This window comes from Sphaerodactylus townsendi, linkage group LG08 (assembly GCF_021028975.2).
Source record: "Sphaerodactylus townsendi isolate TG3544 linkage group LG08, MPM_Stown_v2.3, whole genome shotgun sequence".
NCBI lineage: Eukaryota > Metazoa > Chordata > Lepidosauria > Squamata > Sphaerodactylidae > Sphaerodactylus > Sphaerodactylus townsendi.
The window spans coordinates 2,957,996-2,971,722 of NC_059432.1; the positions used below are offsets into that span (position 1 = coordinate 2,957,996).

Here is a 13,727-nt window from a genome sequence, read left to right on the forward strand (position 1 = left end):
CCAGCAAAACGTGTGTAGCTACGCAGGCTTGCAGAGACGAATCCCTACAGCCCTGCCTAAGAAGCAAGACTTTATTGACATAGACAACAGTACAACAATAATAAAAACGGATTAAAAGCATATACAATACAGGAAATAAATGTTAGGTCAAAGGAAATCTACTGGCGTTTCGTAATTTCCAGGAGAAAGCCTGCCACTATCATACAGAGAGAAGGATCAGGATTGTCCAACAAGTAGTGTAATCTAATTAAATCGGGGAGATGGTAAATGTAAAGGGGTAAGATACACATACTTGGATCTGATTTCCTTGAATCTGAGAAAGTGTAGTAATTGGTGGGCCAGAGATTCAACTGAGCCATCGTTACAAGGGCACAATCTTTTAGCCTTTTCTTGCTTATTAAATCTGCCATGTAACAAGGCAGAAGGCATAGCATTAAACCTGGCGAGCATTATGGGTTTATTAAGCAATACAGGTATTGTGCGAAGTGGCCACCTACAGCCCTGCCGATCATCCCACGATTCGACCTGCTGCGCCTGCATAGTTATGCAGATGCAAGTGCAAAATTTTTAAAAGGAAAAGGGGCCTCCCTGCAACAGTCAGGCAATGGCAGGTGGATTTTCCCTGACCATGGACAGGGTGGTGGAAGTGAGGGAGGGAAAAGAAGAGTTTCAAGAGTTTGGATTTATAGCCCCCCTTTCTCTCCTGCGGGAGACTCAAAGGGGCTTACAATCTCCTTGCCCTTCCCCCCTCACAACAAACACCCTGTGAGGTGGGTGGGGCTGAGAGAGCTCCGAGAAACTGTGACTAGCCCAAGGACACCCAGCTGACATGTGTGGGAGTGCACAAGCTAATCTGAATTCCCCAGATAAGCCTCCACAGCTCAGGCGGCAGAGCTGGGAATCAAACCCGGTTCCTCCAGATTAGAATGCACCTGCTCTTAACCACTACGCCACTGCTGCTCCTGCAGGGGAATGAAGCGCCTCTTGCCTGGCCGTTCGCTCAGGAGCTGCTCCAACCTGGGATTTTTCAAAAAGATTGCTAGTTTAGCAATGTTTTTAAAAACCTGGATTGAGGAAAATAAAATGGGGCAGGCTCATTTTGGGAGCAGGACCAGTGCGAAGTACCCCCACCCCCACCCCAAAAAAAACAGATTACATAGCACCCTACACCTGTGTTTGTTGACCAGTGTGGAATCAGCCTTCGTCAAGTACTGTTCAAAGGGACATACTCCCCCTGAAAGAGACCAGTGGTGATGTTGCATTAACTTTTGGGATGTTAAAGTCAAGGTGTGCTGTCAGAAAAAGCCAGAACAGGTAGTTTCATAAAATATTTGGAGTGCCACATTGTGTTCCATATGCCGCACTCTGTCTGGAAGCGGGACAACATCTCCTGGCTACGAAAGCCTGGCTGGTTACCTTGAAGTTTTGGGTCCGCCTGTGCTTTAACTCAGATACTGACAGTCTTATATATCTTATCCTCCCCCAGCTTCATGAATCTAAGTTGTGGTGGGCAGTGGAAACTAAAATACTTTCCCTGGGATTTTCCTGGGAAGCCTTGCAAATGCTGCCTGCTCCTGAAATCTTCTCTCAATTAAAAAGGCGATGGGTAGATCAAGAGTTTCAAGTTCTGCAGGACAAGGCGAGAAGCAATTGCTCCCCCCTCTTTTTTTAATAACCAATTTAAAATCAATCACATGGCAGATTATTTGAGTTTACGTTTCTACTAAACAATTCCGCCTCCAAGATTTTAGGTAGGTTCCTTACAGAAACTAAAGATTGACACAGCCTGTTTTTCACATTCCCAAATATGTTGCTTGGTTGTGATGGTGAAAAGTGGGTCATGTTGCAACTGACTTATTGGGCCCAAGTAGTAGTAGTAGTAGTAGTAGTAGTAGTAGTAGTAGTAGTAGTAGTAGTAGTAGTAGTAGAAGAAGAAGAAGAAGAAGAAGAAGAAGAAGAAGAAGAAGAAGAAGAAGAAGAAGAAGAAGAAGAAGAAGAAGAAGAAGAAGAAGAGTTTGGATTTATATCCCCCCTTTCTCTCCTGTAGGAGACTCAAAGGGGCTGACAATCTCCTTGCCCTTCCCCCCTCACAACAAACAAGTAGGGTTTATCAAGGCAAGAGACGTTTAGTGGGATGTCCATTGCCTTCCTCTGTGGTGATCCTCCATCCAAATACTAACTAGGGCCAACCCGGCTCAACTTTCAAGATCACAAGACATTGGGCTAGCTTGGGCTGTCCAGGTCAGGGCATTAAAATGCATCTGCAATATGAAGAAGGAGGAGGAGGAGGAGGAGGAGGAGGAGGAGGAGGAGGAGGAGGAGGAGGAGGAGGAGGAGGAGGAGGAGGAGGAGGAGGAGGAGTTTGGATTTATATCCCCCCCTTTCTCTCCTGCAGGAAACTCAAAGGGGCTTACAATCTCCTTGCCCTTCCCCCCTCACAACAAACACCCTGTGAGGTGGGTGCGGCTGAGAGAGCTCCGAGAAGCTGTGACTCGCCCAAGGTCACCCAGCTGGCATGTGTGGGAGTGCACAGGCTAAACTGAATTCCCCAGATAAGCCTCCACAGCTCAGGCGGCAGAGCTGGGAATCAAACCCGGTTCCTCCAGATTAGATACACGAGCTCTTAACCTCCGACGCCACTGCTGCTCCTTTGCAACTAAATATGCAACTTTATTTTATCACTAGGGGTTATGCTTTACCTCCAGTTGTAAAACAAAGTTGCACCTTATTGCGGATGCATTTGATACCCAACTGTGCAGCTATCGTGGCGTGTCCGTTATGATAAGCAACGCCACAACACTCCAGCATTCAAAACTCCAGCGTTATCATCAGCGAAGACAAGAAACCCCGTGGATCGCAGAACTGTCCCAAAACAGTGGGTGGATTTATCCCTCCCTGGGAGAAACGGCCCTCGGCAGAGGAACACTCATCTGTTAGGTTTGCATCTGAGACTGTTTAGCAACCTCAAAAGACAACAGCTTCACACAGTCAGCCCCACAAAGGGCAGTGATTCAGAGTTTCCAGGAGTCGGATGACCGAATGACAACACACGAAACGCAAACCATCTGGGCCTCGGGGTCCACATGAAAGTCAACGTTTCCCACATTTCCCTGTTTGTTTACTGCCCATCGTTGGACGTGAATTGTGTGATAAACTTCAGGTTGGGAAATTCTGGACGTTTGAGGGACAAACAAGAAGGGCCTTTATCATCAGCAAAAAGCGTGTTGTGAACCATGATAAAAACAGCGCACTCATAGTTATGCCCCACATAAGGGAGTGGGGAATCCCCCTCCTCCCCTATATGTCACGCCCTGCTGTTAAATACCCACTTTTCATATGCTCAGAGTCTCTAGCCCCTTTGGTTGTGGAGATATAAAGGGAAATGTGCACATAATTTTTGCCTCAGTTGCCTGGGAAAAGGGGGGGGAGCTGCAAAATGGGCACATTAACCTCTTCCTGACCAAACTTGTTCTGCTGCATTATCTTTTCTCTTCAGGGTGCTGAGAGCCACCCTAGCACCCACCCCCGGACAAAGAGTCCATTCACCCACATATGACCCTGATCTGAAGCAAATATTACAAAACAAATATCTCCGGCTTGCTCATAGCACGAATAGCCTGACGTTGGTTCTTCAAGTAAGAAATGAGACAGGATTCTTACAGTATAAATATCACTTGTGGGTTTCAAAACAAAATAGGAGCAAGCAGAATTGGAAAGGCTCCCCAGCTTAAGAACCTAGCCAAAAATATTGACATTCACGGCAAACAGAAAAGCCACCTCACAACAACAGAAAGATGCTTAGTGGGGGAAGGAAAATTGGAGAGATGTGAACAGTCATTCTTATCTTCCAGGGAGAGGAGGCTCATTTATTTATTTATTTATTTACTTACTTACTTACTTACTTACTTACTTACTTACTTACTTACTTACTTACTTACTTACTTACTTACTTACTTACTTACTTACTTACTTACCGTATATACTGGTGTATAAGTCGAACCGCATATAAGTCGAGGAACTTAATTTTACCACAAAAAACTGGGAAAACTTATTGACTCGTATATAAGTTGAGGGTGGGAAATGCAGCAGCTACTGGTAAATTTCAAAAATAAAAATAGCTACCAATAAAATTACATTAATTGAGGCATCAGTAGGTTAAACGTTTTTGAATATTTATTTCAAAGAAAAACAGGAAAGTAGCTCTGTAAGTGGAAAAGAGGGTCAACAAGGACAATATGGTCTCAACAATAACTGTTTATGTTAGCAGTACCAACATTTCAGAGTATCTTTAGGAGACCCTCCTGATGATACCAGCCAGGTTTGGCGAAGTTTGGTTCAGGGGGTCCAAAGTTATGGACCCTCAAAAGGGTAGCCCCATCTACTATTAGCTTCCATTGGAAACAATGGGGGATGGGAGCATCCACTTTGGGGATCCATAACTTTGGACCCCCTGAACCAAACATCACCAAACCTGGCTGGTATCATCAGGAGTGATACATGATGATACCCTGAAATTTTGGTGCCACTAGCCTAAAAACCGCGCCCCCTGGTGGCTGACAAAGTAAAAACTCTAAAATATTTTTTAAAATACACCTCACTCGTGTATAAGTCGAGGGGGGCTTTTTCAGCACAAAATATGTGCTGAAAAACTCGACTTTTACACGAGTATATACAGTACTTACTTATTTATTTATTAATTTATTATATACTGCCCTATCCCCAAAGGGCTCTGGGCGGTGAGCAGAGTCCCCGGATGGGGGTGTCTTCCTTCACTTGCACTAACTTTAGAAAACAATTCCGGTGTTTAGATGCTGGAATCCAACCTCTTCTGGCTCTCCTCTTCTACTCCCCTCTTGTGGCTGACTCACTGAAGATGTAAATAAAAGCATAACAGCAGTCAGTTAATGATCCTGGAAATCATCACCAGAGCCCACTGGCTGTGGTTGCTAGCTGGTAGCTGGCATTCAGCAAGAGACTTGGGGGCAGTGGCGTATCGCCAATGGGGCCAGGTGGGGTGCGACGCCCCAGGCAGAGCAGCGGAAGGGGCGTGGCCAGGCTGCGGAGGGGACATGGAGGGTTGTTCCAGGGCGGGGGCGAACGGCACTGTGGCAGGGGCGCAGTTCCTCCTCGCTCCGCCTCTGCTTGGGAGGTGGTGGGACATGGAGGGCGCTATCAACACAACATGTCATTTCCTTGTGAACCCAACCCAGAAACAGTGTCAAAGCACTGGACAATTTTAACACCATGGCTTCCAATGAATCCTAGAGTGGTGTGATATAACTTCCAGGTTTGTCCCGGAAATGATGTCATGCTGTTAAATGTTTCCCTCCTGCTGGCGGATTGCAGGGTTCCCATAGGGATGTCTTCTACCCTAGCCGGACACTGGGTAACACGAGCCCCTGCCATTCTTTTACTCAGGTTGAAGATCTGAGAAATACTGACCTGAACCATCCAATTTTGTTCATAGCATTTGCAGAGGTTTGTTCTGCTGTTTTTGTTTTCACTCCCCAGCGACCGTGTTTCCCCGAAAACAAGACAGTGTCTTATATTAATTTTTGCTCCCAAAGATGTGCTATGTCTTATTTTCAGGGGATGTCTTATTTTTCTGTGTTCTGTTCGTCGGGCGTGCTTCCAAACAAAAACTTTGCTACGTCTTACTTTCGGGGATGCCTTATATTTTGCACTTCAGCAAAACCTCTGCTACGTCTTATTTTCAGCGGATGTCTTATATTTGGGGAAACAGGGTAGGTGTAAGCTGGAACGGCTGGAACGAAAGGAAGAGGGACACTATAGGCTGCACCCAGCCAGAGGGCTTGTTGGAGCCTTACTTTTCAAAACAGACATTCTGCCTGCTGTGACACCAGAAAACCCTTTCAGTTTCTGAAGTGATTTGCCGCATGAAAAGGCGGGAAATGACATGGGGAATGTGGAAACGAGCGTGAAGACCTTTGGATCCTAGACTGTCTTATACTAATGGATATACACATTTTTTTCTCCTCTTTCGTATTTTAGGCCCGTCCCAAAGGAGAAGGACTGACTCCGTACCAGGGGAAAAAACGCTGTTTCGGTGAATACAAATGTCCCAAGTGCAAGAGAAAATGGATGAGTGGAAACTCCTGGGCCAACATGGGACAAGAATGTATCAAGTGCCACATTAACGTCTATCCTCATAAGCAGGTAGGGCTGTTGTAGCAGCAACTTTGAACGGTTAAATGCGTACATAAGAAGAAGCTGAAAACTGAGCTGATATCAAAGTCTAGAATATCCAGGTTCTGATGACTGTATATGTGTGTGTGTGTGTGTGCAAATTGTGTGCATGTGTGTGTTATGTTCCATGAACCGCTTCTGACCTAAGGCAACTCTATCTATTAACAACCTCCAAAACAACCGATCATGAACAGTCTTGTTCAGATCTTGCAAACTAAGGGACTTCCTTAGTCTAGTCCAGACCTGGGCATTATACGGCCCGCAAGCCACATCCGGCCCGCTGGATGACCCTGACTGGCCCGTATGAGTCACAAATAGTAAAAAATGTTAACATTTTGTCTACCATTGTTGTGAGAAATTTGTGTGAATAAATTACATTTTTTGGAAGGCAACCTCACTTTTTCATTGCATAACTTTAACATATACTAGTCTTGCCCGCTTGTCAAAACAATGCTATTTACTGCTTTTTTATATAAAGAAATACAATCAATATTATGCAGAATTGAGTTCAGCCTTTTGGCCCGGCCCTCCACAATATTTTCTGTTTCTTATGCGGCCCCATGGAAAAAATAATTGCCCACCCCTGGTCTAGTCCATCTCATGTTGGGTCTCCTCCTTTTGCTGCTGCCTTCAACTTTTCCTACTGATGTCTTTTCCAGTGAATCTAGTTTTCCCGTAGTGTGACCAAAGGACAATCACCTCACTTAAGTCATTTTAGCTTCCAGGGAGAGTTCTGACTTGATTTGATCTAGAACCCACTTCTTTGTCTCGTTGGTGGTCCACAGTATCCGTAAAGCTCTTCTCCAACACCACATTTCAAACGAATTGAGATTCTTCCTGTCAATTTTCTTCATTCTTGCCTGTGAAGTCTTACCAGTGATTTCTGTAATATGCTTGAAAAAATATGAACTGGAATTGCAAGCTTCTCAAAGAAACTGTGGGGTTCTACCCAGAGGTGGGATCCAGCAGGTTCTCACAGGTTCCCGAGAGTAGGTTACTAATTATTTGTGTGTGCCGAGAGGGGGTTACGCAATTGCGATTTTAAGCAAGGTGATTTTTTGCCTTAGTTAGTGCCCTCCTTCAGCAGTAGTGCAGAACTTGAAGCAGTTCAGCAGGAGGTGCACCGGGCGCAGGCTGGCAGCCTGCGCTCAAGCGCATTCGCTTTCCTGCCCAAGGGACTCCGGGCGAGTGGCTGCATCCTCCAGCCACAGCCCCGCCACCCAGGGAATGCCTCGCCTCACTGGCTGTGGCTCCAGCCACTGTCGCGGCCGTGTCCCCGGCCCTAGCGCCCTAATGGCGCTACGCCACAGTTTGAATCCCACCACCATGGGAACCTGTTACTAAAATTTTTGGATCCCACCACTGGTTCTGCCTCCCCAGGGCCGTCACTGGGGTCTAATTCCATCCTTCCTGTCCTTCCGAAAGGGGATGGCAGGCTCGCTTCTGCCCCCCTCGGCCATAGGGTGCTACTGTAGGGTCCATTAGCTTTCTGAGCCACAAGTTTACAACAGGCTCACTGTCCCCGCTGCCCTGACTCTCTTCTTCCCATCTTCTGAGCACCCGCCACCCTTGCAAGCTGCCCCTGCACTATTCTCCTGTAGGCTTGCCCCTCGGAGCATTGCGATGAACCCCAAATCTCATTTCCTCTGGCTTGAGTGCTCCCCTCCTTCAACTTCCTCCATTCCAGATGCTTCTCTCACTCACAGCATTCCACTCGCCGCCTTCTCTCTCTCTCCCTCCCCTTTCCGTTTCTCCCCTGGGCTCTGAGAGTTGGGATAGATATTTAGCTGTGGGGCTAATTTCAGGATAGCAAGATGTCCTGGCTACACTCAACAGCAACTGGTATTCCTGGTCCAGTAGCCTTCTTTTTAGGGATAGCCAAATTTCATTTGCAGATTGCATAAAAAAGGTTTCTAAGGAGACACCTAAAGTGGTTATTTTGGCCTCTATACATTTCCACAATTCAGAAAATTGCAGTTCAGAGAGGGCTAAATTGGTGAGATGAGACCAGAATTTTAAAGTAGTCATCCACACTCTGGTTTCCAACAGGCTCTGTCCTGATTCGAGACACAGAACAGCATATGGAACACAGTGGGGTACCCCAAAAATCTTGTAAAGAAATTGGGATTTTGAGGATATTAAATGAAGGACCATACAATGGTCTAAAGCAGTGGTTCTCAACCTGGGGGTCGGGACCCCTCTGGGGGTCGAACGGCCCTTTCACAGGGGTCGCCAAAGACTCTCTGCATCAGTGTTCTCCATCTGTAAAATGGATAAATGTTAGGGTTGGGGGTCACCACAACATGAGGAACTGTATTAAAAGGTCACAGCATTAGGGAGGTTGAGAACCACTGGTCTAAAGTAGCCCTTGCCTTTTTAAAATCCAATTTGTTCCGGGCCCAAGATCCTATTTTGTTCCACCCAGTCAGCCAGCCTGTTTAGAAGATGTTTTGCATATAGCTTCCCAGAAACGGAAAGAAGTTGGCCAGGGATGTGCAGTCTCCCTCTTTAAAGATGGGGGTTATGACCACATTGGTCCAGGAACAGGGGACAATACCTGTTTTGTCAACTGTGATGAATAGGGTTGCCAGGATGGGAAACCACCAATCTATACAGGTTTTGTAAAGTTCCAGAGGAGCTGCGTCAGGGCCAGGGGCTTTGTGGAGTTTTAGTTGTTCAATTAATGACTTTATTTTAGTTGTAGAAACAGGTGGCCAAACCGGGGTATTTTCTAAAACAGAGGGCCTTTCCCCACTTACCTTAAGCCTGGCGCTACTTGAGGTGAGAAAAGCGGGTCCCCCCTCGGCACTTCCATGAGAGGGCGGCGCATAAAGCTAGTCGCCTAACGCCAAGCTGCTGTTGGCGCCCTCAGCGCTGGCAATCCCTCGGGCGCCTTTGCAAAGCTGGGGACACCCGGCTTATTGACGCCCGATGCCGCTGCGGCTTGGAATTACAGCTACATGACGGGCGTCGAGGGAAAAGTGGGGAAAGGCCCAGATAATCAGGGGAAGGGTAATTACTGCTTGCATCCTAAAAAAGGTTCTGAAAGTAGGAAAGCCAGGTCTGTGGGTACTTATTCGTACTTAGACATCAAGTACGAATGGGAGCGCATATCACCTGCAACTATTGTCCCGAATTTCCTGGTGTCGTTTTCCCTGGCTGCCTGTATAAGAGTCTGCCTCCTAAAGTTAAGAGCTTTACATCTTAAGCGTTACATCAGTTGTGATAAACGCCTTTTGAGGGTGAAGTATTCAGTGGGCAGATGAGTTTCGTTCTGTCTATGCCGGACAGAAACAAAACAAAAAGAGAACTACTGGGTTTGATATGACAGTCTGACATTGGAAAGTACGGAGTGTGTGAATCTTGCCAGTGTTCCCCCTCACGCAGGGGTCCCAGATCTGACTCCCAGGAACCTTTTGGATACCCAAGGCTGTGTGGGGAAGACGCGGTGCCAATAGACATAACATGGGAAGAATCCATGGAGTATGGCAGGTGGAAGGAGATGAAGTCACTTCTTCCTGGCTTTCAGTTAGGACCAGGGTTTGGGCATAATGTAAAGCCTTCAGGATGTTCATGGATTATCGATCAGTCCTGCGCCAGCATGGCCAATTGGCCATGCTGGCAGGGGCTGATGGGATTTGTAATCCATGAACATCTGGAGAGCTGCAGGTTGCAGACCCCTGAGCTAGACTAACAGAAAATAACAATTTTGCCCCTTCTTCTAAGGAGGCCCTTGACATCCACAGCTTTAGTCCATTCAGATCCCACAACCTTGGGAATCAATGGTCCTTTCCACACAAATCCCTGAAAAAGTTTCTGTAATGTTTTCAATCCCCACCCCCCTTTACCATAGGCTGACCAGATGTCCCACTTTGGCGGGACAGTCCCGCCTTAAAACAATTTGTCCCGCGTCCAGCGGGTTTTTTCAAGTGTCCCGAGCTTGAAAGGCTGCGTCGCGACTGCTCTCTGGGGTGCAAGGCAGCGCGGCAGGCCTCCCTTATCAAGACGTCAGCAGGAAGCGATGTCTTCTAAGCGCCGCTTCCGGCCTCCTGCACAGGGCGGGAAAACGGGAGCCTCCCAGAAGTGCAACAATACACCTCTGTGGCTATCCGGGACGCGCATGCCGCCTGCCGGGCCGGGTCACTTCACCCGCTTGTCCTCACCACAAAGGTGACCATCTGGTCACCTTTATTTTACTCATGATGTATGTCCGAACTCAGCCCCTTGAAACAATTCCTGGCCACCATTTTGTGATTTCTCCCATTTGGTTTTGAGTATCGCCAGGCCAATCTTTATGCTTCACAGAAGTGTGCTGGAGATCCCTCTGTAACCTCTTCTACAGTCCATCTTGGTCAAAAATTAGCCACCACCCACTCCTAATACTCCCAAGGTCCTCCAAAGCAGAAGAAACTTGCTGAAACTCTGCTGAAATGCTTGGAAAAACAGGCAAGGGGGAGGAGAGTGAACTCACAAAATTGTGGTGAGGGGGGAGTTCAGGGAAGGGGGGAAGACTCCTTAAAGAGATTGCACGGGCAAATGGAGCCATTTTGAAAACTGTTACTAAAGAATCGTTTTAAAAGAACATTCATTTAAAATGCGCGGGGGTGAAAATAACACAGAACGTTTTTTTTCCTGCCTCAAAACATTTTAAAGTGTCTTGTGTGGAAAGGATCAGTGACTGATTTAATCCTTGTGGCCGTGAATCACCAGCCAATTGTCCACTGCCAGCATTCCCTGGCCTTGCTCTGGTCTGGCATGAAAAGTCACGCCAGAAGTGCTTTCACTTTTCCCCGGGGAAAGCGAGAAGCATGCGCAGGGCAAGAGGGAGCACATTGGGACAATAAATTTTGTTCTGATGTGCCTCCTCTCTTGGCATACTGCAAAGAGGAAGCCTGTCGGGACAAGATTTCTTGCCCTGATGCAATTCTGGTCCCACCACACACCCCAGCGCCGGTAGGTAATCAGCCACTGACAGAAGATGCAACCGGACTTTCTTGCCTCTCTCGCATAGTTGCTGCCAGACATCCTTCCAGTGGTGGGATCCAAAAATTTTAGTAACAAGTTCCCATGGTGGTGGGATTCAAACTGTGGCGTAGCACCAATGGCCTAAGCGGGCACGTATGGGGCATGGCCACATTCCGGGCGGGCATTGCTGGGCAGGGCTGTGGCATGTGGACACAGCCGCTTCGCGCTGGTCCTGCATGGAACCAGTGCACGTGAGGGCTTAGGGCTGCCATGCACGCCGGGTGCACCTCCTGCTTCAAGCTCGCCATGCGACTACTGTTGAGAGGAGTATGCGTAATCTAAGGCAAAAATCACGTGGGCAAAAATCACCACCAGGTAACCCCTCTCGGCAATAATACAAATAATTAGTAACCTACTCTCGGGAACCTGTGAGAACCTGCTGGATCCCACCTCTGCATCCTTCCCAAAATACTGTTTCTGGGGTGACTGGGAATCCCCTGAAAGAGTGGGAGAGTCTGAAGTGGAAGGAAGGACCTGGCAAACATCACCTTTTCTCCATGTGCGGAAATGTTGCATTACAGTCAGCCCAACAGATGTTGCCGTCTAGTTCTCATTAACTGGTCTGGCGATGGTCAGATACCACAATGCACAAAGAGTAAAATACATTCCATGGATTCTGGACATCACAGCTAATCTTACACTCTGCCCATGCCTATGACCCTCTCTCTTCCTCGCTGTCAGACGCCTTCTTTTCATAAGCCTTCACCCCAAGAGTCTGGTATTGGTCTTTCTGTGTTGTGACAAGAAGATTAGCATCCATCTAACTGTTTGCCTTATAGAGTTGGGGTCCCGAACATATTGCTTGTGGGTGCACAGAACCTACCAAAGTATTTCAGGAAAAGGTGGGGAAAGTTGCGCTTTTGTCCAGCAAATCTTCTGATTGGCCACTGGAGATTTGAGTGCAATTTTTAAAAATGTTACTTTGGCAACAGTAAATTCCCTCAAAAATCCTGTTCTTCAGAGCCCATCCCTCAGGAATATTATTTCAGAGGGTATTTCATTTTTTTTCATTTTTTTATTTCTTTAATCACAGTGTACAATAAACAAAGAAGAAATACAAAAAAAGATACAATTTCAGGTTATGTTTACATAATTGAAGGCATATAAAACATTAAAGAAAATTATATAAAAACATAAAGAAAGAAAAAAAATAAAAATAAAGAAGAATAGTGTATTAAAGTGGACTTCCAGCTAGTAAAACATATGATACACAATCTAATTCATCAAAGTATAGGTTAGTACATCCCAAGTTTCTGATTATATTTCATTTTAAGTTATAATTACATTAATTCTACCCTATTAACTATCTCAGCCATTGATTAATCAAGCATATTTAGTACGAATTCAAAGCAATGCTTGTATCAGAGAAAATTTTGAGAGGGTGGTATTTCAAGATGCTATGGGAGGGGGTTGGAAACAAAGTGAGCGCAAACCCTCCACCTCTGAGGGGATCTGTCTTTTTATTTATTTATTTATTTATTGGATTTTTATACCGCCCCATCCCCGGAGGGCCACCTCTGGCTCTGGAAGTTGGAAGGTGGCGCCTTTGAGGGCACAGTTTCAGAATGGAGGGGGCTTAGTGGGGATTGTGGGGTAGTAGAAGCCATCTCCTGAATATTGTCAGGGAAACTTATCTTTGTAGTCTAGAGATCTGTTGTAATTCGAGAAGAAGTTCCGGCCTCATACTGAAGGCGACCTCACTTTTTAGCGTTTCCGTAAAAGATCGTGACCGTACAACAAGCAATCGACAACGAATTTTCGAGCAGCCCTCTACGAAAATTCTCTGGACCTTTGCACCATTTCCTGCACGCCGTGTAAAAAGCGGTCCGCAGATTATTCCTGTTCTAATGTTAACAAAAATGCTTCTCTGCTTTCTCCCCTTGTGTAGAGACCCCTAGAAAAGCCCGACGGCCTTGATGTGTCCGATCAGAGTAAAGAACACCCTCAACACCTGTGCGAGAAATGCAAAGTCTTGGGCTACTACTGCCGCCGTGTGCAATGAACCAACCGGGATCACCTCTGCTTGCCGCCTTTCGAGATCCTCTCGTAGCACACAGAGAGAAAACAGCGGATGAGAGCCGCAAACGTTGCCAATATTGCCTATCAATAAACTAATAATATGCCTTACCTTTAATAGAATGTAACCCTTTCCGTGTGTATGTGATACATGCAAGTTGTATTTATAGGACTATGCGGTGTTTTTATGTATATGAAACCGATGCAGGGTGTCCGTCACCGAGCTCTTGCTATGGAAGGGTCCTCCGGTCTTTTTCACGAGGCTGGTGAGGCGCCTGGCGGAAGTCTCGTTGAAACCAGTGGGAGTGGGGTAGTACTTGCTGTTATGGGATTAAGACCATAAGTGTCCTTGATAGAACCACTCGTGGTTTCTGTTGATTGTTTACACAATTCCAGTATCCTGCCCGGAATGAATATCGCAGTGTTAAAAGAGGTATACGATCGCATGGGGTTGTAGATAGATGATATTAACAGCTTCT

The 13,727-nt window shown here is 46.5% G+C and overlaps 1 protein-coding gene across 1 annotated transcript; it reads left to right on the plus strand.

Moving 5' to 3' along the window:
• Positions 1 to 260: 260 nt before the first annotated feature.
• On the plus strand, positions 261 to 13,366 carry ZCCHC24 (zinc finger CCHC-type containing 24). The gene is made up of 4 exons (XM_048505839.1): positions 261 to 277; positions 3,497 to 3,635; positions 6,013 to 6,177; positions 13,121 to 13,366. The coding sequence occupies exons 1-4, from the start codon at positions 261 to 263 to the stop codon at positions 13,232 to 13,234; spliced, it is 435 nt and encodes a 144-aa protein (XP_048361796.1). The 3' UTR covers positions 13,235 to 13,366.
• Positions 13,367 to 13,727: the final 361 nt, after the last annotated feature.